The 25,247-nt window shown below is 37.1% G+C and overlaps 2 protein-coding genes across 2 annotated transcripts; both read right to left on the reverse strand.

Moving 5' to 3' along the window:
- Positions 1-3,273: 3,273 nt before the first annotated feature.
- LOC113360192 (DCN1-like protein 4) lies at positions 3,274-16,944 on the reverse strand. The gene is made up of 2 exons (XM_026603727.1): positions 16,879-16,944; positions 3,274-3,849 (listed from the first exon to the last, which is right to left on the reverse strand). The coding sequence occupies exons 1-2, from the start codon at positions 16,942-16,944 to the stop codon at positions 3,274-3,276; spliced, it is 642 nt and encodes a 213-aa protein (XP_026459512.1).
- Positions 16,945-19,535: 2,591 nt separating this feature from the next.
- LOC113360193 (protein LURP-one-related 10-like) lies at positions 19,536-24,436 on the reverse strand. Its single transcript, XM_026603729.1, has 5 exons — positions 24,340-24,436; positions 23,424-23,563; positions 20,750-21,004; positions 20,344-20,571; positions 19,536-19,891 (listed from the first exon to the last, which is right to left on the reverse strand). The coding sequence occupies exons 1-5, from the start codon at positions 24,434-24,436 to the stop codon at positions 19,745-19,747; spliced, it is 867 nt and encodes a 288-aa protein (XP_026459514.1). The 3' UTR covers positions 19,536-19,744.
- Between the last annotated feature and the right edge of the window lie 811 nt (positions 24,437-25,247).

The raw sequence follows: 25,247 nt of genomic DNA on the forward strand, positions 1-25,247 counted from the left end.
TAATAGACGATGTTTTGTGCCTAGGGAAAAACTTATTGAAAAAGGCAGATGTAAGTTGGTCATATGTCTCAATTGACTCGGAGTCCAAATTATACATCCACGACTTGGCCTTATCTTTCAGGGGAAATGGGAATAACCTAAGTTTCAAAACATCATCATCTAAGCCTCTAATTCTTAGAGTACTACAAATTTCCTCAAAATCCCTAACATGGTAATAAGGGTTTTCATTTTCTTTCCCTAAAAAGATTGGGAGCATCTGTAAGGTCCCAGGTTTCAGTTCATAGGGTGCCTCCATTTCATCTAACTTAATACACGAAGGACGAGTAGTCCTAGTTGGATTCAACAAAGCTTTCAAAGTTGCCATTTCTGGCGCTATCGGAGCAACAGGGATTATCTCCTCAGTCAAAGGACGTTCAAAAACAGACTCTTCAAAAGTCGGACTTTCTAGATCAAGGTAATCGAGACGCTTCGAACTACTAGGTTTCTATTTAACAAATCTACCTAGTGCGTCTCTTTTACGTTCAGGCATACAATAGAATTTTCTAAATTGGAAGGGTAGGCAAACACAGATCAAGGCCGACTCAACCAAATCAAACCTATTGATTTCTAGCAAACAAAAATCATGATGGCTCCACTTAGATTGTTTCTAGACCATCTTCTAATCCATCGAACGGGAATTCGTTACAATTTAAGCAAACCCCTCTGGAATCAATCCGAGTTAACGTAAGTTGAATAGAGGCGGGGGAAGCTCGGTGGAGCTTTGATACCCAAGGCCTCACCGGTATTACAAGGCAGCGCAGTCACACATTCAACTAACAGAAACCGTCAAGAACTTCGAAGTATGCTTAAAAGAGTAACCAATATTTTTCGAATGACTTTCCTGTTAAGCTCGTTACCCTATCGGTCTCGTTCTAGTCAAAATTTTAGGCTTAGGTTCGCGTAGGTTACGTGTTCCTAAAGCGGGCAAGAAGAGAACGGTGATGAAATCCGAACCCTTATCTTGTATGGACAGGCCTTGCCCTTTAATAAAAAAATAAATGTATGTATTCAGTCCTCAACATATATGCATGCGAAGGAGTCCATTAACTCGCTGACAGGGGATTCGCGAGTGTTTAGAATCTTACCTCCCGTTCCAGACGTGGGATGAATCGGTTGTAGCCGACTCGGGCCACTAACTCCGATGTCTAGTGTACGAACCCAAGGTGCAGAGACAATATCGTAATTGTCCTCCTTCTCTGCAAACAGTTTATATTTAAAGTACCCTTCCGTAGGGTAATAAAAAAATAATGTCCCAAAGTCCAAAAGTCCAAAAAAATAAAGAAAAATTACAAAAATAATAAACCCTAATACAATTTTTTTTAAATAAAATAAACCAACCCTAAACTAAAATTGTCTAAAATAAAATTGTCTTCTTTTCTGTTCTTTTTGATTTGATCTTTAGCTCCAAGTTTTTATGAAATCACCAAACTCCTTGGCTCAATTTTCTTTATGATCCAGAACCTGTAGACACAAGATAAATACCCCAAAACATAAAAAAGGACAAAAAAATAAAAAAAATTAAAAAAAAATATCTAAAACCCTAAAAACAAGTCCGCGTCGGCGGCGCCAAAAATTGATGTGATTTGTAGATAGTGGTAAAAGTGGTTCGATTCTCAGACTTGTGAAGGATATTAATTAGACTTAAATTCTAATATTAAAATAGAAAACTCACTAAAAATTATAGCAAACTCAATCAAAGTTGATATCAATATTAAAAGAACACTGAGGCTAAGATTCCACTATTTTCCAAATTCAAAGTGATTTAATCCAATATTTATATTCATGCAATTTTCTTGTTCAATTTGATTCCTACTATTGCAACAAGTAGATTTTCAAAAGCAATAATTGTAAATACCAAGCATGAAGCATCAAAAGTCTATAAACTAAGCATACTCCATCAAAATAGATCACAATCACTCAAATAAAAATCATATTCAATAATAGTCCAAGGAAAATAATCATAATAATAATTGCAATAAATTAAATTAAATAGATTGTACCGCTTTTTGTTGGAAAAATAGCTTCCTCTATCGCCTCAGCAATGGGGTTTAGCTCCTCATATCAAAAACAGGTTCAAAATAATAAGTCATGGCCCAAAAGGTGGTTTTATTGAGGAGAATTTATAAAACAACAGATCTGCAACGGTGTATAGATGTTACAGAAGTCACCGTTACAGTTGGTGTTGCAATACTGAAGATATACGTTACTAATCAACTGTTACAGGATCAGAAGTTTAAGACCCTAGAATACGACTGTCCTGCACAACTTAATGTTCTTCAACTGTTAAACAACGACACTGTTCTGCGACTGTGCGTCAATGTTCTTCACGTTCTTCATCTTCAACAGCAGCGGTAGCAGAAACAGAGTTTGGTAAAGCTCTGATTTCTTCTTCTCTGGCTCTCCTTATGTCCCCAAACTCTCGACACACCTTCTATAGGACCCAAGCCATCTATTTATACCAAAAATACCGATTAAATCTCTCCCAAATCTTCCAAAATCTCTTTCCTTCTCTTCACGGCAAAGTTGCGGCAATTTCTTGTTTTAGAATTTCTACGCGTTTCTGAGCTTTCCTTTTTATTCTAAACTCTTCCTTAGATAGATACAAATCTTTGGGAAGGTTTACAGCACTTTAATCTCTCTAAAATTCCCTAAAACAGGTCACACACGTGACTTTCCATATATTCTGTTGTGATAAAAATCCGTCGATTGAGCCCAGTCTAATCGATTTAAACACCCATATCAGATTCCTAGACCCATAAGGAGTCTATCCTATGAAACTCAGAGGTTTAAGCGACCTCAAACTCCTCCAAATCACGATTGCCAAAACTTCCAAATATTTCCCGCCAATTTTTTGGATTTGAAACCGTGAAGAAGAAAGGGCACCCCCTATCCAGAGTAGGGATGCCTTTAGCAGCTGCCTTAAGGTGTGTCCTGGGGTTGCCCCTTATCCAAACCGAGGGTCCGAATACCAAGTGTCCTCCGGGTGCTTTCCGTCAACTTTTCGAGCCAATTTTTTTCCAAAAATGTTTATTAGCCAAAAATACCTACAAATAAATAAAACACCATAATAAGTACAAAAATGAGCCCTAACAATATATAGAATCGAGACAAATCGGACACAAAAATGTGTCTATCACTTAATTCCTGGAAGATGATTGAAAATACTTAGTCAGGCAGGGGACATGCCTATACCTATCCAGTATAAAAAATAAACAAAAGAACAAAAAACTTATACTATTCTTTATATGCACCATGGAAACTCGAATTCTTCCCCTCTTTCATCCATTCAACAAAATTAACTATAATCAATGGATAAAATCCATTGTCTTCGTCATAGTCCTTCATGTACGGAAAACTTACTTTGGTGCAAAACCGATAAAATCCCATCCACTGGTCCTTGCTGATCACCTTATAATCGGTTTGAAACTTAAGGTACTCAACAAGTTTACCAACTTGAGCAGGGTACCAAGAACCTAAGAGAATATCTAACAATTCGCAGATGCTTTCATTTTCAACATCCCGTTTCCCATCTGTTAAGCAGTACTTGAACGCATACGAATAGAACTCCAAAAACTCGATTTCGGATGCCTTCTTAACTTTCTTCTCCAACTTCGTGAGCGCCTTTGATAATTTGTTCATACTATCTTCTTCCAATGCGGGGAGGCCGTTCCGCCATTCGTCCCGCGTAAAGTATCCCATCTTTGCAGCTGACATCTTCCATGCAAGCATCAGTATCCTGACATCAGTATGTGCGATCCCCAGATCTGAGCAAAGTAACTCAACTCCATCTGGCTCGATCGTGTCTGTGGCCTTGTTTGTGTTGGAGAAAATGAGTTATTTAATAAATGGATTTTTGGTCTTGGTGTGGTTTGATCTCATGACCTAAGGGTCTAAGGATACTCACTCATTTTTGAGTGAATGAAATGGAACCTTTAGTCCCACATTGTGGAAAACTAAAGAGGTGCTCCACTATATAACCATGTGCTCATGGATATGTTGTAAAACAATGTGGGTGAAGCGGGTGGGGCGAAAAATACATGTTTCAACCCATGCCCATGCGCGTATACCATGCACCAAGTTCCTCTTCTACTCTTATTTATTTTTGGCGAATTTTTCTTTAGGAAATAAATTCCAAAAATATTTTCTTAAGAGTTTTATTTGTGGGAAATTCCTTTTACGAGTTTTACTTGTTTTTGAAGAAAACCAAAACCTAACTTGATTTGCAAGTATCTCATCCTATAAATATGACTCAGAAATTCTGTTTTCAAAACACATAAGAAGCGACTATCTCTAGGTCTACTTTTCTTCTTCTTCTTGTTTTTTGTGCGGCGTTTTACTTCCATCCCTGTTGCTGAGTTCAAGAGTGGGTAACTTGCGTTGTGCTAACTCAAGTTATATCGGGCAGTCTTATCCTGGACACATCTTCGCACGTTGGGGTTTAGCATTACTTCAGAGTATACCCGCGAACTAATGTGTTAAGGACAACTTGTTGAACCTGTGATTCTGCCCTCATCAATTTGTTCGTGGTAGAGTTGTTTGATACGGTTCTTTTTATTTATTGTTTGATACATCTGACGTTTCTTCTATTATTGCAAGACTCCAACAGTTTGCATATAGGTTGAATAGTTTGTCTTCTGGGGTAATAACTACAGATTTAAGTTTCTTTGATTTTCTATTTGTTTCTTCTTTCTTTTTCTTGGGAGTTTCGTCTTTCTTTCTCTTAGACGATAAATGACGTCCCATCTTCTCTGAGCACGGAATTTGCGATCGAGAATTCGTCGTCTACGACCTAAACTCTGGTTGTATATATATATGCATGAATAATCTTGCCAAGAACGGGACTCTCATATTTCCAAACGAAATTAGATTCCTACTCTACCTATGAGACTGTCCTAATATATCGTACGTTCTTTCCAAATTTATTTTAGGTTTTCTTGATTGATCAAAGGATTTGCCATAACATTGTAGGAGGCCGGGCTTTATAGACCTGATTGGGTACCAATAATATTGATGACAAATCATCTGACAGCCCAAGTTAATTTATGGTTTCCTTAATGAAAGAAAGAAACAGCACACCATGCAGAATGGGACTTCCAGTTAATTAGCAGAGCCATTATATAGAAGACAAATTTAATTTTATTTGCACGCAGCGCAAGCATAGCAGTGCATTAAATACTTACAAAAACACTTGATAAAAAAAAAGAAAAATCTGTCTGAATTATCTCGATTTAAAAATCAACTAGATTTGTGCCAGTACGCATCAGCATTTTCTTCTTCTAACTTGATGTGCGCGGCCTTCGCGCCGCCCCGTGACGATGAATTTTTGGCGTGCATGGGGCTTCACCCCATCTCATGTTAATACATTATTGATTTGGTTCGCGAGGAGTTTTCCCCGTCCCGTGACGATGTATTTTTTGATTTGGTATGGCGTGGCAAATACATTAAATAATGATAATGCGCAGATTTTATTTATTTTTTATTTTTGGTTGTGAGAGTTCAGTTTCCTGTGAAACTGTCTATAATTTCCAGTGAAACTGTCTATCACAAATTGTTATAAGACCATCCATCTTCTGTTTTTTTTCCTCCTAAGCTGTTTCAATTTATTTATTGCAACGTATTCAAACTTATTTCTAAGTATTGAATTTATAATAATAAATTTATCTATTAATCTTTATATTGTTATATTTGTGCCCGATGCGTATGATAATTTAACTTTTTATATCCAAATGAGCTTAACAAAGGATTCTTTTTACATATTTTTCTGAATCATTCAAGTACAACATTTAGGTTAACGCTTTTAAAGACGTGTACGTTGCTCATGAATTCTACCATGTGCATTATCGAATTTCTCCAATGCTCGTTCCTTGCCGGCATGGGGATGCTTTGAATTCCTTGGGGTTGGACCCATTGGACGGAAGGAATTGCAATGTAAATTTTCTGCATGCATTTAAGAAAAAACAAAAGACCCAACTAATCTTAGACAGGTAACTCTTCCTTGCGAGAACTATGGAGACTTGGCAGGATCAATAAATATTGTTTGTGTTGGGGCAATTGGTATCTAACCTAATGCTCTGATATCAATTGTTGGGGTTCAGAGCCATCTACGTGCTAATCTTGCGGAAAAATATTAGCTAACAAGAAACACTTGATCTCTCGGATTGTTCCATGAACCTTATTATGATCTAGGATAAGAAGAAGAGAAAGAGAACCACATAGATGCAAGCCATAAACAAAGCAACAAGAAGTAAAGTACTCACGGATTTAACGTGGTTCAACAATATACACAATGTGTGTAATATTGTCTACATCCACCAAACGGCTACGACCTCTTTATTCATTATAGAATCACCACTGAAAATTACAAAACTGATTGATTAAATCAATCCACCGACTCACCACAACGTGACCGAACATAAGAACTCTCACAAGCACGCTATAAGATCCAAAGTAGCATCTTCACCCATACGAGATAATGTTTACCACATTATCTACCACAACGAGACGGTCTTCTCTGCACACCCTGATATAGATTATCATGGACACCTTTGGCTCAACACCAATAATCTAATCCAGCACCACCAAGATGATATTCTCCTCAACAAGATGTCTTACTAACATCTCCATACGAATACTCCATACTGACATATATTCCAACATCGATAAGTATCCTATAAACACCATAATGATGTACTCCTTCCACCATTAGGTCTCTCACATAACCACCTCAATAGGTGGGATGAATCCCTCACATCTCTACGAGATTTACATTGAGGATTGCATGACTAAAACACTTAGCCTAGAGCTCCTTATATAGGAGTCACAAACTTGGTTCCCAAGTCTTGGCCTCCTTGGATTAGGAAACGATGATCAATTTAGGTATCCCATCTTAATATGGTAATTAACTCAAACTAAGAATATAACCTAAATTCCTTATAATTCTCCACCTCGGATCATGCATTCATGCATGAGACGATCAACTGTTATCCCTCCATCTTCTGAACATCGATTGCACCATCACTGGTTGCCTACATATCCTCAATAGGAATCAAACCGAAATGTAGTTCACCCAAACTTTTTCCATGGAACCTCCACCAGAAGAGAGCAAACCAAACTTGAATGTCACCAACTCAGACTTAACATTCCAACCTACTAGCGATTGTACAAATCTTTACCACGGTGAAAAATCTTGACCATCAAACCAACAATCATCATATGATCATCCGTTATGCAACATTTTGAGAAAATACACCTTACTCATTTTTGTTCACAACTTCACATTGATTGACATCATTATAGTGTATTGCATGCCAACTCAATCAGACCATACACGATCGTTGTCCATATGCTACCAATCGAACTTAATTACAGTCATTATGCGCCTTTAAGCCTTCGTCACCTTCAAACTTGTTCCATACTACGAACACAGCTCCTTCTTGGACTGCCTTGCTCCACCTAAGTTAATGTTCCGCTCTTATAAGCCACTAAATCCAAGTTGCGGACCACATCCGTTAGGGTTGACATCCAAAACTACTCGATCACCAAATAAACCATAGTATCCTCCATGCATCTGCCTAAGCATTACCTTAGCAGAACTATAGTCTCTATCTCCGTCTCTAGACTCCAGTTAAGACAATTGCTTCTTCAAGAAACTGATCACACACTTGCTCCTTTCCACGAGCATGTCCACGAAAGCGTGTTAACGAGATACTTAAGGTTAGTTTATAATAAACCCACCTTCATGTTAGCTTCTAAGAAACTAACCATCTTGTGTGTACCAAAGCATATTGAGCATGACTCTAACTGTGCACCAAATACAACTAATCCACGGATCATTGCCACTGCGTGCCAATCTCGAGCTCATCTCTATGAATCTTTCTTTACCGAGCCTATTACGATTGGATCATGATTCTACGATCATATTTCCCCAATTCAGTTTTACTCCTTTAAAAAAGCTCATAATATCTCCAACCATTGCATACATACCAAACATGTGTCCAGCTTCACAGAGACTTCAACAACTGACACACCATCATTTTCTACATCACCTCAGCAACTTCAACGGGCTTTGACAACAATCTCATTTTACAGGCATAATTGTCAAGATAGTCTTTTATCAATTTCTTAAGCAAGCATGTAGTTTCGACTTCATGACAGTCAAACCACAAAACAATCGAACTCGGATAGAACTGTGACCATCGTCGAAGAATTTACTGCTACCTTCGTAACAATGCATAAAGTCACACATTCTGTCTTATGCATATCCCTTTACCAATCTTGCTCCAAAAACGTACACCAATGTTCGAAATCTGATAATCCGTCCTCACACAAAGACCCAATCACACCCAGCCATAATATGAAACCTTCGGTAACTTCCTCAAGCTCTAAGAAATTCAAGACGCTGTTGTTTTTATAACTTGACGGAAACTATATCGTTGCTGAACAAAATTTCTCAATAGAAATTTCTACCTTCATCTCTACAGGCTCTGTCACTATTGAAATCAATTTCAATAACTATAGCATATGAGCAAACCCCCAAATATTATCATTGCTATAATGTTTCTCTCTCCAACAGAAAGTATCACACTGATCATCGGGAAATCAAATAGATAATGCATAATAAAAGGTTGATGGAGAAACACGCCGAAATTGTAGCCCACTCGAATTCATGCACCGTGTTTTCTCCAAGTAGTATGCGCTAGCTCTCGTAGCCACACCACCATACACATTGTAGTATTGTATCTTTATTCTTTAAACTCTTGAAGTGTCCAAGCGATACCTTTTTAATTCTTCATAATGGGTCTTTACCAAAATAAGAACGTATCCGCAACACAAATAGACCAACCTGTTTCTCACAACGGTCTTGCACTTCAACTAGCTCCGATCGACTTCAAATGGTGTATGACAAAAACAACTCTTCTATTAAACGTCATCGACAAGAATCAAAAGATCACAAACTATATAGCTTCTCCATTGGAAACAGTACGAGAGAAACTCCAGAAAACATTGTTCAACCCGACATAATGTCAAACTTCAACACAGATAAACGAACCCTAACAAACTGTGTCGACAAACTTCTTCTTATACAATAATAAAAATTCATAGCTCCACCAGAAACAATATCACATCTCATCCAATGATCCATGTCCTGCAACTTATTTGTAGCGACATGCTTCAAATACTAAGACTGAAAATCAAACTCTTCACTTCTGGAACATATCAAACCCTGTCCAATGGACAATATTTCCAAAATGAAACCTACTACGAGATTTCCCCAAATACTTATTGCAACAAACAACTAAGGAAGAACGAGTATGAATCCATGTTCACATTCTTCAACTTCAGGTTAAATACAAGCAGAAACATAATCCAATTGATGACGATTGATAACCAAATTATTGTTTCCTTGGTTTGGAACAATAATGAGACTTTGACATGCTTATATTCCGTCTTTACTTCCACAAACATACAAATCAATATTTGAATCCCAACTACAATATTCTTGCCTTCTTGTGTCTTTCCAAGCAAACACCGATTAATTGAAAACCAATCTACACAGGTCTTTCAAACAGTTCCAAGAATAGTACGAAGTATAGAGAATAAATAAACTTACTTGAAGCCATGCATAGGGTTTACGCTCCAATAAATATCAATGTCAAATCTCCAATGTAGAGCACCATAAACATCAAGACAACAATTCTTGACCATATCGAATGTAGATCACCTGATATAATCCCATTCCTTTCGAAGTACACTTCACTTTGCTTTGTTCCCAAAACTGATGAAATCAAATCTCATCTTAACTTGAAAATATCAAACTCTGCATTTTCGGAAGATGTAACATCAAATCCTCACATACTTACTGAAACCAAATCTTTCGTCTTCAAAATTTTCTTCCAACCAGAAAATCCAAAACTTTCTATTCAAATCTTCTACCCAACCTGGCTCTGATACCAATTGTTGGGGCAATTTGTATCTAACCTAATGCTCTGATACCAATTGTTGGGGTTCAGAGCCATCTACGTGCTAATCTTGCGGAAACATATTAGATAACAAGAAACACTTGATCTCTCGGATTGCTCCATGAACCTTACTATGATCTAGGATAAGAAGAAGAGAAAGAGAACCACATAGATGCAAGCCATAAACAAAGCAACAAGAAGAAAGTACTCACGGATTTAACGTGGTTCAATAATATACACAATGTGTGTAATATTGTCTACATCCACCAAATGGCTATGACCTCTTTATTCATTATAGAACCACCATTGAGAATTACACAACTGATTGACAAAATCAATCCATCGACTCACCACAACGTGACCGAACATAAGAACTCTCACAAGCACCCTATAAGATCCAAAGTAGCATCTTCACCCATACGAGATAATGTTTACCATATTATCTACCACAACGAGACGATCTTCTCTGCACACCCTGATATAGATTATCATGGACGCCTTTAGCTCAACACCAATAATCTAAACCAGCACCACCAAGATGATCTTCTCCTCAACAAGATGTCTTACCAACATCTCCATACGAATACTCCATAACGACATATCTTCCAACATCGATAAGTATCCCATAAACACCATAATGATGTCCTCCTTCCAACATTAGGTCTCTCACATAACCACCTCAATAGGTAGGATGAATCCCTCACATCTCCACGAGATTTACATTGAGGATTTCATGACTAAAACACTTAGCCTAGAGCTCCTTATATAGGAGTCACAAACTTGGTTCCTAAGTCTTGGCCTCCTTGGATTAGGAAACCGACTCATACTAGAAAACCATGATCAATTTAGGTATCCCATCTTAATATGGTAATTAACTCAAACTAAGACTTTAACCTAAACTAGGAAACCCACTTTTCCTTACAGTTTGTGTTGGAAGTGCAACGATAATATATAAAATTATTAAGAACAACGAAAACCACACGCGAGAAGGTAACACAATTGAGCATCATCAGTTAATATAAAATGTTGACATCTCAATAAGTGTTGCAATACCATATATATTCTTTATGGGTTGATCTTTAAGATGATAGTAACAATATAATGGCGAGTATCCTAACACCCAATAAATCAAGTATCGAGTTACATGCTAGTAAGCTAAAACCCTACCGAATTTGGATTCTTTTACCTCTAACCCAATAATAATATTCAGCACATTCTCCTCTTTTATTCTCACTAACATTATTTGGATTAATTCAGAGAGATCTGAAGTTACCTAGGAGCCAGTTTCTTTAGCAATAGGAGTGGTACCATCAAGTTGAAGTAAAAGAGAAGATTTCAACTGAAAAACCATATCCTTTAGTCCGCCGTAAAAGATTTGACAACAAACTCATATTAACATTAGATTTTCATTGTTTCCGGGTTATTTCAGTCGAGCATTCAAAATAAGAACCAAGAGATGAAGGATGTTCAGAATATCCATTACTTCTGTCATAGATGTATGGGTATGAACTACAATTGCAATCAAAATCAAGCAATGATTGTTAGTTATTGAAGACTAATTATTATTTCCTAAAGTTAGTCGTGGTTATTTAGGGAAGGGGTTTCCTAAAATGGCTAGAATTCTCGGTGGCCAAGTTTGTAACCTATATAAATAGGTAATTAGGCCTTGTAGAATTGTATTGTGTAGAAAACGATTAAGATATCGGTGAGATATTTCTTGTATATCTTTTAGGGCTAAAGATAGGGTTTCGTTGTAAGAGCATATTGGTGAGGAACAAGAGACAAGGTTATCCTCTATGGTAATTCTTGCGGTGTAACCAAAGGTTTGCTGGGATTCACACGACGTTGTAATCATTTTTCTTCATAGTGGATTTGAGTTGGTGCGGCTCAAAGTGGACGTAGACAATATATACAAGTTGTATGTATTGGTCGAACCATTATAAATCTTGTGTCTAGTGAGTTGATTTATCTTTCTCGTATTATTATAGTTGCTTGTGTTTGGGTTACTTATTATTCATCATAATATCTCAAGATCCGTTATTCCGCGGTTGTCAGTGATTCTTTAAGAAAATCCTGACAACTGGTATCAGAGCTCGGGTTAGAGATTTAGGGTTTATCGTAGTACGATTATAGTGGGAGTTATGGGTGATAATAATGAAAGTACGGTAGCTAGAGTTAAAGTTTTTAATGGGAAGAACTTTGCATTTTGGAAGTCTCAGATGGAAGACTACCTATATTAGAAAGACCTTGCTGATCCATTGGGTAGAGTTGCGAAAAAGGGAGCACGCAAAGACGATGAATGGACAACTCTTGATCGCAAGTGTGTAGCCGTTATCCATAGATGTCTAACGGAGGAAGTTTACAATAACGTACAAGAGGAAACTAGTACGAAGTATCTTATGGATAAACTTGAAAAGTTGTATCAAAAGTCATCAGCCTCGGGGAAGATCATGTTGTGTGACCAATTATTTAATCTGAAGATGCAAGAAGGCGAAGCGATTTCAGCACATCTTGGGAAGTTTAAATCGATTATTTCTCAGCTTTCAAAAGTTAGTATTACTTTTGATGATGAAGTTCAAGCTTTACGGTTGTTGTCGTCATTACCAAAGAGCTGGGAGACTGCAAGGACAACCATTCGCAATTCCGCAGGGAGCGAGAAGTTGAAGCTTGATGATGTGCAGCAAAGGTTAAATGCTGAAGATGAGAGAAGAATATAACAAGGTTACGGTTCTAGTACTTCAAGCTCGGCCTTAAGTATGAAAGAAAAAGATAGAGGCAGAAGTTCAAATAGGAACAACAACAAGATGGAATTCTAGAGGGAAGTCTAGGGGTAGATCTCAATCCCGGACTAAAAGTGTTGTTGAGTGTTGGGCGTGTAAGAAAGTAGGACACTTCAAATGCGATTGTCCGGAAAACAAAGGTGCTAATAATGGTGGAAACAAAGGTAATCAAGAAGAGGTCAACGTAGTTGCAGCTGCGGAATCGGTGAAGGTCCTTGTTGATAACAAGAAGGTGATTACGGAAGGTTTTCTACTACTCTTTGAGGACAAGTAAGATGAGTCTTGGATTATAGACTCGAGAGCTTCTTTCCATGCAACGGGTGATAAGATTATTATGATCTCTTATAAAGAAGGATAATGTGGCCAAGTATTTTTAGGTGACGGTGATGCATGCGACATCATTGGTTTGGGTGATGTGATCTTGAAAGTCAACGGTTCGACATGGAAATTGAAGGATGTACGACACGTTCCAAATTTGAAGAAGAACTTGGTGTCTGTGGGCCAAGTTTGTGATGATGACTGTAAAGTTTTTCTTACAAAAAACAATTGGAATGTGAAGAAAGGAGTTATGGTATTAGCTCGTGGAGTTAGAGTCGGTAATCTATACCAGACTTCAGATGGAACTACTTTAGAAGTGGCTAGTAGTGGTGAAGACACTAACTTATGGCATAGAAGATTAGGGCACATGAGTGAGAAGAACATGAAGATTCTATGTTCTGGAGTATATCTACCTAAGGTGAAGTCTGTTGATATGAGTTTTTGTGAAGACTGTGTTCTTGGAAAGCAAAAACGGGTTAGTTTCAGCAGATATGACAGAGCCTTGAAAAGTGAGAAACTTGATTTGGTTCATAATGATGTGTGGGGACCAATTGATGTTGCATCTCACAGAGGGTTCCAATATTATGTCACCTTTATTGATGATCACTCAAGGAAGGTGTGGATTTACTTCATGAAGAATAAGTTCGAGGTGTATGAAGTGTCTAAGGTCATACAACGCTGGTGAGTATGACAAAACAGAATTCTTACAGTTATGTGCTACAAATGGAATTCGTTTGGAGAGGACAGTTCCAAGGACGCCACAGGAGAATGGAGGAGCAGAACGTATGAATTGGACGTTGAATGCACGTGCTAGGTGCATGAGGTTGCAGTCAGGTTTTCCCGAGACCTTCTGGGCACATGCAACATAGACGGCTGCTTATCTAATCAATAGGACGCCTAGTAGTCCATTAGATATGAAGATACCAGAGGAGGTTTGGACCGGCAAAAAGGTAAATCTTTCATATTTGAAAGTTTTTGGTTGTGTTGGTTATGTTCATCTTAGTCCCGGTGAGAGGTCTAAGATAGGTGCTCAAGCAAAGAAGTGTATATTTCTTGGTTACGGAAATGACACTTTTGGGTATAAACTTTGAGACTACGAGGGTCACAAAGTTATTAGAAGTAGAGACGTCACTTTTAATGAGAATGAGTTGTACAAGAACAAGAATAAAACACAAGTTGAAGATGTCGGATCAAGCAACGTCGATAAGGAATTGTATATCGATATTGATGATGTTTCTGGAAAAAGTGTGGTACAATAAGGGCATGGTGTTGCGGTGGCAGATAAGTACGAGGTGAAGAGACTTCTGCTACAGTGGTAGTTACTCCTATAGTTCCACAAGAAGTACAAAGATCATCAAGAACTCCAAAACCAAACCCAAGGTATTGTCTGAATTATCTATTACTTACGAATGGAGGTGAACCTGAAGATATTAAAGAAGCACTAGCGGCTGATGATTCAGGAAAATGGAAACTTTCTATGGAAGATGAGATGAATTCACTTGAGGAGAATGGCACTTGGGTGTTAGTAAAATTACCAAGAGGTAAGAAGGCGTTGCATAACAAGTGGGTTTATCGGATGAAGTCTGAAGCAAATGGAGATATTCGCTACAAGGCGAGGTTGGTTGTGAAAGGTTTCCAGCAAAAACCTAGTGTTATTTACAACGAGATATTTTCTCAATTTGTGAAGATTACTACTATTCGAGTAGTGTTAAGTCTAGTGGCTTCTGAAGATCTCTACCTTGAACAGTTGGATGTAAAGACAACTTTTCTTCACGGTGACATAGATGAAGAAATTTACATGAAGCAGCTAGAAGGATTCATAGTAAAAGGCAAGGAAGAGATGATGTGCAAGCTAAAGAAGAGTTTGTATGGTTTAAAACAAGCCCCGAGACAGTGGTACAAGAAGTTTGATAACTTCATGCATAGAGGTGGTTACTCACGGTGTAATGCAGATCATTGTTGTTACTTCAAAAGGTTTGGTTCTGACTACATCATATTATTACTGTATGTGGATGATATGTTGGTTTCCAGAACATCTCTACAAGAAGTTGAGAATTTGAAGAAACAATTATCAAGTGAGTTTGCTATGAAAGATCTTGGTGAAGCAAAGCAGATTCTTGGTATGAGGATCATAAAAGACAGACCTAAGGGTGTACTTATGCTTAGTCAGGCTGAATATAGTGATCGAGTGTTAAAAAGGTTCAACATGGATACTGCTAAACCAGTTAGTTCTCCACTTGGAAGATAAATTCGTCTTTCAAGTATGCACTGTGCGAAGACAGGTGAAGAAAAGGAGTGCATGGATAACGTACCATATTCTTCGGCTATTGGGAGTCTAATGTATGTTATGGTGTGCACGAGACCGGATATTGCACATGTAGTGGGAGTAGTGAGTACATATGCTAGCAACCCAGGAAAACAACATTGGGAAGTTGTAAAGTGGATTCTCAGGTATTTGAGAGGTAACACAAACGTACCATTGTGTTATGGAAAAGGTGATTCTATCTTGAGGGGTTATGTGGATGCATACTTCGCAGGTGATGTAGATAAAAGGCGAAGTACGACCGGTTATGTTTATACTATGGGGTCAGCTGCAGTGAGTTGGAACTCACGGTTACAGAAGTTGGTAACATTGTCTACTACGGAAGCGGAGTACGTAGCAGTGACATAAGCGAGCAAGGAGATGATTTGGTTACAAGGCTTATTAGATGAGTTGGGAAAGGAACAACGAGATAGTGTTCTGTTTAGCGACAGTGAAAGCGCTATACACTTAGCCAAGAACTCAGCCTATCATGCTAGGACGAAACATATAGATATTCGTTATCATTTCATTCGGGATCTCTTAGAAGAAGGAGAGTTGAAGATCAATAAGATTCTTGGTGCGAAGAATCCGACGGATATGTTTACCAAGGGAGTTACATCAGACAAGCTAAAGCTCTGCAAGGCTTTAGTTGGTCTCTTAGAATGAGGATCTGGGAGGGGAGCCGCACTGACATGAAAATGTTTTAGCATCGTCAATCCAAAATTGAAGAAAAGGAGAATTGAAGACAATAAATGAGTCTTCAAAGTGGGAGATTGTTAGTTATTGAAGACTAATTATTATTTCCTAAAGTTAGCCGTGGTTATTTAGGGAAGAGGTTTCCTAAAACGGCTAGAATTCTTGGTGGCAAGTTGTAACCTATATAAATAGGTAATTAGGCCTTGTAGAATTGTATTGTGTAGAAAACTATTAAGACATCGGTGAGAGATTTCTTGTATAGCTTTTATGGCTAAATCTAGGGTTTCGTTGTGAGAGCACATTGATGAGGAACAAGAGACAAGGTTATCGTCTCGGGTAATTCTTGCAGTGTAAACCAAGGGTTTGCTGGGATTCACACGACGTTGTAATCTTTTTTCTTCATAGTGGATTTGAGTTGGTGCAGCTCAAAGTGGACGTAGACAATATATACAAGTTGTATGTATTGGTCGAACCACTATAAATCTTGCGTCTAGTGAGTTGATTTATCTTTCTCGTATTATTATAATTGATTGTGCTTGGTTTACTTATTATTCATCATAATATCTCAAGATCCGTTATTCCGCGGTTATCAGTGATTCCCTAAGAAAATCCTGACAATGATTTCCACTAACAAATTTTCTGCCCATCTGGAATATGATAGTCTCCCTTGTTTTACATCCAAAAAAGAAAAAGCGTCAATGTTACGTAAGGCTAGCTAGCAAAAGATGAGTTCCGACATTGTCCACTTATGTATATATGCAACTGAGAAGGATAAAGGGTATACCTGATTACGACCGCGATTGACATCATCTTCTGAAACTTGGTACTGTAACTTGCTTATCTCATACATAATTGCATCGGCCAAATCATACAAGCAATCCGGCTGAGATCAAAGTAAAGGATAACTGAATAATTAGGTTGACAAAGCGTAAATCCTTATTAGCGTTGCTAAAATTTGAATATTATAGATAAACTAAAACCCTATCGAATTTGAGTTCCAGAGATAGAAAATCCATTCAAAACATAGGTTAGCGTCCATGAACGTTAAACTTTGCACAAAACGACATTAAAAAGAGAAGGGATCTTTTGATCACTAATATTAAATAACTAAGATCTGTATTGTGGGAGGGTATTATTCCATCAAGTTTAAATGCTTACCTGTTAATTGCGGCAGTATGCCGACCTCTACGGGAAATGAGATTAGGCTTGCCCTTCCGCAATACTTTTGTAGCACAAATCTAATAAATAATGGCTTATGGATTCGTAAGAGGAGTGCAAATAGAAATCATTTACTACACCTACTTGAAAGATTTTCGGTTAGGTTGCATGAGATCATCTTCCCAACTTGTTCATTCCAACAAATACGCCAGCCTCCTGAACTTTGCGCTCTAACTACCATAGAACTTTAAGCTGGTATGTAATACTTGATGGTGTTGTATTAGATCCTCTATATATATTATTAGATTTCTCTTTTCAGCTAGATTTAGTTTCCTAGCATAATCAGTCTTTTAAATTCCAAATTGAGACCCAAGCTAGATTTAGGTAGTGTCACTTCAGGAAGGAAATTCTCACCGCTTGGGCTCCAAATTGAATTTAATTTCTTTTTCTTTCTCTTTTTCCACTTTTCTGAAACCACGGTAGGTTACCAAGTGTCCTTACAAGAAAACTCGTTTCACAAAATTCTAAAAAGACCTATTTCGACCAATAAAAAACGAGAATTTCTTCACTGTTGAACGCGGGAGCTTTATTTGTCTTAACCTTTGAATCTTTAGATTTATGCACTCTTTTGCCTTGGGCATTCGCAACCACAACTAGGTCGTCTAGGTTTCATAGTCTTTTCTAAGCTAAGTTACTAGTAGCCTGCTAGAGTAAGAAGCTACACAAGGAACACCTTTATTTATTGTCTTTTTATTGTCTTTTTCTTTTTCTTTTTGGAGTGGAATCTGATGCAAGTATTAATCCGTTTCCATTAAGAAACAAAAGTTATATATATGTTCTTTCCCCCATCAATTCATCTTTGGACTGATGATGAATGATGATGCACTTCAAGTTAAAAGTGTAAAACAGAACTCTGTCAAATGCCTACACATGTATAGGCAATGGCATGCCATTCTTCTTTCCTCTGTTTTGTATTTATTTCAAAGGCATTTGCTGATAAGTTTTTATAAACAAAATCCTTAAATATACAACATACCATGAACATGTCCATTTTCTTCATATTCTCTGTTTACAACAGTGGCAACTCGCAAGTGCCAAATAGTGACCATTTTTGTGCCTGTGGTTGCAGGGATGATCGTAATCTAGTTGTTCTAAACAAGTAGGTTATTATTGGGGCATCACACTCCAATAGAGAGGTTTCACTTGGATTTTTAGTGTCCAAAAAAGTGGTTATTGGATATCCTAACACATATACAAAATATCTAGATTACCCTTTAATTAAAATAAAAACTTAAAACCCTAATCTTTTCTATTCTAATTCAACAAAAAAACTGCTCATCTTCTCATTTTTCTTCTCTTCCTCTTCTCCACAGTAACTTCAACTTCAATTCACTTCATCGTTAGGTAATAATCGTACAAATCCACCTTTGTTTACTTGTTTTTGTGCTTAAAATAAATTAGATTGAATGAAATTGAAGTAAAATTAGGGTTTCAGTAACGTTTCTGCTAGTGTTACGTCTAGGCTCGGTATTGCTTTTCTAGCCGTAACTTTAGTTTATCAAGAAATTACTCCCAGGTTTGGATTAATTCCAACCGTAGAATTTGATTTGCATGTAGTTTTACGTCCAGGTTTGGATTAGTTCCAACCGTAGAAGTTGATTTTACGTCCAGGTTTGAATTAATTCCAACCATAGAGGGTTTTTTTTTGTAGCAATTCCAACCGTAAAAGTTGATTTTACGTCCAGGTTTGGATTAATTCCAAACGTAGAAGTTAATTTTACGTCCAGGTTTGGATTAATTCCAACCTTAAATTAAAATTAACTAAATAAGGGTTGTTTAATCATTACGAAATTATTTGAGATAAGGGGTTTTTGATATTACTTATGAATGACCTGTTTTTATCCTATTAGGTGACGCCCTTTTATTCGAATGTGACGACCCAATAACAGCCTTCCTAAACAATCTACATGGTGGGACATATATATAGATAGACAATTGCAACAATGGGGATATGATTGATTTCTCTTAGTTGAGTCACAAAATTTTTATATTTAGTATTCATCATGAACCAAATTGATTAATGACAAGACTATTTGTTTGGATAAGTTCCTTTCGTTTTCGTCTTTTCGCTTTCGGTTGTATTCGTTGGACCGACTGAGGTATTATATTCATTATATTTCCTTTGTTTTTGACCCACAAAAATAATTCATTTGGATATGATTCAAGGCAGCCTCTTGTATCGAATAGGCTGAATGTGAAAATATACTAATCAAACACATACCATTGGAGCAATAATAGGTTTTATAGCGATAATTTCATGTGCTTAAAACTTAGATGCAAAGACACTTGAATAACAACCATAATGGCTATTCAATTGGTTAACTGGAACATCATCCCAAACATATAGTACTTTATCAGTCTACTATATTGATCAGTCTAACTTTTATATATATTTAAACAGAAAACAACCATATTGATACTTTGTTAAGAGCTTAATCTTCATCACTTCTATCCATATTGATTTCATTGAGAACCACACACAAGGCAACAATGAATGCATAATCAACGTTCGGGTACACTGTGATCGAGTACGTGTCCTGGTCCAGAACAATACTTTGGACAGTGTGTTTCTTGCGCATCTATAACAACATTGTCAACAGATTATTGTTAGTATCAGTATAAAGGATCAAGCGACAATCTATAAATTAACAATGTTACACGCATTTGCTTCAACAGTGGCCGAATTAGGATAATAGCATAAAAACTAAAATAGGGATTAAAACCTAATGCGGCAGTCCGAACTTCATCTTTGCGATCTTAAACATAATACTATCATGCTAACTTTAGGGTGGGATGACTAATCTAAAAAACAGTTGGACTCATGGAAAAATACTCAAACTTGGGCATCGCGGCTAAGAACGTGTCGTGCGGCATATCCATATCCGATTAGACACAACTTGTGCCGCTAGGCACAAATACTATCTCTTAAATGTCCTGAACGCATAGGCACAATAATGATGCGCTTGGATATGTTTAATCTCTACCTTTGTTTACCTAACGCTAATGTAAACAAATAATAAATGGAAATTACCTGAGCAATGATGTTGTTAGAATCTCCAGCATAGATGGCACAAGATCTCTCAAAAAAGCTTCCTTTGATCTTAAAATCACAGACATTTTCAGATGTGTTTGATGCTAAGAAAACATTCAAACTTGTCTTGAGCTGCAAAAGCTTAGATTTCTTCACACTGAACAACAAATCTTTTGAATCTGAGCTGTCTCCTCTATATAGTTGCCATCTCCTATGGCAAGTCACTATCTGAAAAAAATTAAACAATATTACTCTTAATTACCCAAATTTATTAATTTTCTTAGTTCAAAATACCATCAATGAAATATAAATTCAATAAAAAAATTTTTTTTTAATAAATCTACCTTCATCACAATGAATAATTACCTTCTGCTTTAAAAAAAAGAAAAAGAAAATGAATAATTACCTTCTGCTGTAGAGATACAAGAGGAACACCGGCAGCATCGACAAGGACACGGCGATCGCGAATGCTAAGAAGCTTACCTTTAACTTTAAAGATAATATTGCCATTGATATCGAAAACACCAAAATTACCTTCACCAATACTTAGAAGTTTCTTTGATATGGTAAGATCTACTGGATATGGTGCACAGAAATGAGGAGCAATCACAACGATCGGATTCCCTGGCTTCGCTCCGTCGCTAGCTAATGGTGGTGGGGGTTACATCTTTATACTTATATAGAATTTTATGAATTTGGATTTTGTAAAACTGATGACTGATGTAGTTTTAATAGATAGATTTTGATTCTTAGAGGGCATCCATATATAGAGAAATATTTTGAGGGAAAGAACAGAGGAAAGTGGGTCTCTGGTAGGTCGGCGTGTATGGACCGCGTATATTAGAGATCTATTACGCGTGGACGTCCGATAATGCTACATGTCACGTCCATCCCTTAGACAAGAAGGAAACAGGTTCTCTTCGATTGGAAAGATGATTTTAGAGGATGGCTGTAACTGGAGTCCTCTTCAATCGGGAAACTGCCATTCATGTTCAAGTTGTAGTGAATGACTTTTCTAGGCTTGTATTTTGTTTCTTTTTTCTTTTTAATACTCTCTTTGTGTCCGAAAAGTAGGCAGGTTTTTTTTTTGGGCATATCAAAAAAATAGGTTTGTTTCCGTATGTGGAAAATCAAATATTATGATTTTACTACTATACCCATTGAGGGATCACTTCTCTCTCTCTCCATTTTCTATCCTAATACAAAAGGGGACCACTTCTCTCTCCTCTTTCTCTAATAACAAATGAGTGGGAACCAAATGATAGATTAGGAAAAATCATGGAAAAGTGACTCCAATAATTAGTTTTCTTAATTTTTATGAAAACCAAACAAGCATATTTATTAGAAACGGAAATATAACATCTTTTCCAAAAAAGGAAACAGGTTTTTGGTTGACAATTCGTTGCTTCTATCTTGACTTTTGGTTACTATCGGCACTCACTAAGCTGAGCTTAGAAAATTTGAAAGCCCAATTACAAAATGTTCCAAACTCAAAACTATTTTTCTGATTGGGCTTAAACTCTAGTACCCGAATTTTGAATTACATTACAGACTTGTATTATGTTTGTTTATTGCCGACTCTGAGTCAGTTGGATATGACTAAAATCACCTGAGGTAAGTCAAAATTTTTAAAACTAATATTATATTCCAAATTTATTTTAGGTTTTCTTGATCAAAAGATTTACCAAATATTGTGGGCACCCCTAATATTGATGACAAATCATCTCATTGAGGAAAGTTCAACGCTAGATACTGCCCCAAGTAAAGTTATGAGTGCCTTGATAAAAATAACACAACTGTACATAGCAGAATGGGACTTCAAGTTCAAGTTTCACGTCACCACGACAGCTTCAAAGCAGAATTTTTTACTCTAAAGTGTGGATCAATTTTGTTTTACTTGTAAGTTGTTTGAGAATTTTTGATCTCGAAGCACTGCAACTAGGTAGACCAAATTAACTGAATCGAAGATCAATACTTATGTACTGAAGCAAAGTCTCCAGTTATTTCTTGGCCAGCACCAACAATCTAGTTTCACATCCTTTTGTAAGCTAAAGTTACTACTAGCCTACCAGAGCAAGAAGCTACCTAGTTAGGCCTAGTCCAATGCATATGGCAAACATCAGATTTTTCCATATATGCACTCACTATGGGTATGCCAAACGTATATGACTATATGTCAATTATAACATATAGGCATACACGATGGAGTTTCCAGCGAGCGATAAAGTGTCCATCGCTAGATGTTCATCATATCGCTCGATGGTAGCGCCAGCGCTAGTCATTACATCGCTCGCTGACTTGATCATCGCTCATCAGTTCCTCATACAACGACTACTATTCCCCCCCTATAAATACCATTTCAACTCACACCACCTCAACTTCAAATTCATTTCGCTATGCGTAGTTCCCACATAACCGAAGTGGATTTCACTCGAGAAGAAGAAATTTCTCTAATTCGATGTTGGGTTTCGGTTTCAAACGATAGAGATTTCAATGTAGATACTTTTAACTTATGAGACACCATGTTTCAAAGGTTTACGACGTTAAGTCACGTCAATTCATGAAGAACAAATGAGTGTTTTCAAAATCGTCATTGTTTCATCAATCAAGATGTGAGAAAGTATCAGGAAATTATGTGCTTGATAAAAGGGGATAATCCTGGATTGTCAAAAAGAATCGAAAATTAGAAAACAACTTAATTTATTAATAATAAAACAAAAGAGTTACTAAAGAGAAAACCAAAAATAAAACCAAAGGCTAAAGTAGACCACATGTCTCAAGCCTATAACACAACAACCTATTTCATTCCGAGTTCAAAACCTGTAGTAGGTTATATCCGGGGATTCCATTCTGTGCATAGATGGTGGTCTATAATTGAATTTTAATATATGGCCCTTCCTCAAATATCCTCCCTTACTGGCAAAGAAGTCAGCAGAGAAGTTCACTTCTCTATAGACATGGTTGAAGTGGATTGATTTTATCTTCCTGCAAATATGTTCCCATCTGGTCCAAACATACCATGTTAGTTCATGCTTTGTAAAAGCTGTGATTGAAGCTATGGAATCAGAGTTTATAATTACCTTATCCTTAGTCTTGAGTACTGCCCATTTCAAAGCTGCAATAACACTCATAATTTCTACAATAAAATTTGTAGCAATACTCATACCAAATTTTCCGAAGACAACAGAAGATGGTTTAGTAACGACGAATGTTATGAACTCTACAAGGTTCACATGCGGGGATTCAATTTTTAAATATTGTGTTATGCAATGAAGGTTAATTTTTAATGAAATGTAAAAGTAGTTTTTATTTGGATATTAATCTAAAAGATAGTTTCCATTAGTTAAAATAAAAAGATTACATTTGAAATACTTAAACTAATCTACGTCCATAAACTACTCATTTCCTTTGCCATTACCTTCCTGACCAAAGATCCAATTGCCCGCATTTTCTAGATCAAGTGTTTTTCAACATATCAGTTTGCGAGATGGTTTGTGACTCACTTGGTGGTTGAGTCTCATTATAATCATCATAATATGGATAATTAATGGGTCCAAGGCACAGGGGAACATGATACAAATCTTGAAATGCGTGTTGTTGATATGATGTAGGAGCTTGCTGAAATGGTTGAAATGCTGATGAGATTGAGGCAATTGGAGGGTTTAAGGTAATTGAAACATATTGGATTTCCTAATTGCTTTTATATTCACACCACCACCAGGAGTCATTATGTCAGTTGGTATTTGTCTAAACAGACGTGCGGGAGTTTTATCCATGCCAACTTTTTCATCACCTTCACGTTCTACTTGAGTATCTAACACTAGGTTTGGAGTAGAACTTTATGGTACCTCCTTCATAGAACAACGTATCAAACTTCTTTCACTTCCACGACATCGGTGACTGGGACTCATGCCTCTACCATTGGGAATCAAATGAGTCTTTCTTTACTACTGGGACTCATTCCGCTGATACTGGGATTCATGCCTCTACTACTACCTGAACCATCATTACCTGCAAATCCTTGACTCATGTCAAACATCATGCTTTCCCTCATTTTTTGCAACTCATTCAAGTAGATCTTGTTGAAATCCATCTAATAGAGCATGATAATCGTTCAACTGGGTCTGATAATGCTCCGGTATAGCATTGACCCCCCATTATGGATAAGTCCGATCAAGTGCACTTGAAGCAATTGGATAAGTAACAATCTCTCCAGATGTGGTGGATGTAGTTTGTACATCCCAAGAAAGTGGTGGCATAGTTGACGATGAACCCGCTTGAGAAAGATATGCAAATGCGTCGCCCTTTTCTGGTGGAGGTTGGGAAGGAAGAAATTCATCCCCGAGTGGCATCCTACCTAAAGCTGGGAAATCCATCTGACCCAAACTTTGAGATTGCATAGCAATATTGGGCTTGAAAATAATGTTAAACCAAAATAAGTATTTATTTTTTGCATTGTCTCCTGGATCAATTCATGAGCTTATTGTCAATGATAACCTTCCCTTATCAATTTCAAGTAGTCGTCTTCAGAAATCTCTGAACTTGGATAAGAGTTGACGGCTATCACTGATCTTCTCTGCAAATGAAGAAGATGTCTTTCACTGATCTTCTGAGCTTTTTCTTCTTCGAACTCAGGGATTGATTCATACGGCTGGGAGACAAGATTAAGGCTTGTTCTACACAAATGTTGAATCTTATGAACAATAGCAGTATGTTGACCATCTTCATTCGTCAAAGTATTCCAAGACACATTCATAAACGTACTAAATACTTGGACGAATGTGTCTCGCACGGTTATGGTTTGGGTGTTTTAGCTTTAGTGAGGATACTATTTGTTTTTGCAAGCGTTTGAAGAATTGTTTAGTTAGTAAGGATGCTGGTAGTGGTCCAGGTAGTTTTATTTT

This window comes from Papaver somniferum, chromosome 3, assembly GCF_003573695.1.
Source record: "Papaver somniferum cultivar HN1 chromosome 3, ASM357369v1, whole genome shotgun sequence".
NCBI classification, from domain to species: domain Eukaryota; kingdom Viridiplantae; phylum Streptophyta; class Magnoliopsida; order Ranunculales; family Papaveraceae; genus Papaver; species Papaver somniferum.

Bases quoted from the DNA above. Each gene is read 5' to 3' on its own strand.
- LOC113360192 (XM_026603727.1), bottom strand. From the start codon at position 16,944: ATGTATGAGATAAGCAAGTTACAGTACCAAGTTTCAGAAGATGATGTC. The intron at 3,850-16,878 runs GTATACCCTTTA...AACACAAACAAG, and splicing joins TCAATCGCGGTCGTAATCAG to GCCACAGACACGATCGAGCC.
- LOC113360193 (XM_026603729.1), bottom strand. From the start codon at position 24,436: ATGGATTTCAACAAGATCTACTTGAATGAGTTGCAAAAAATGAGGGAA. The intron at 23,564-24,339 runs GTAGTAGTAGAG...TGAACCTTGTAG, and splicing joins TGCAGGTAATGATGGTTCAG to AGTTCATAACATTCGTCGTT. The intron at 19,892-20,343 runs GTAATTTCCATT...ATGTTGTTATAG, and splicing joins CTAACAACATCATTGCTCAG to ATGCGCAAGAAACACACTGT.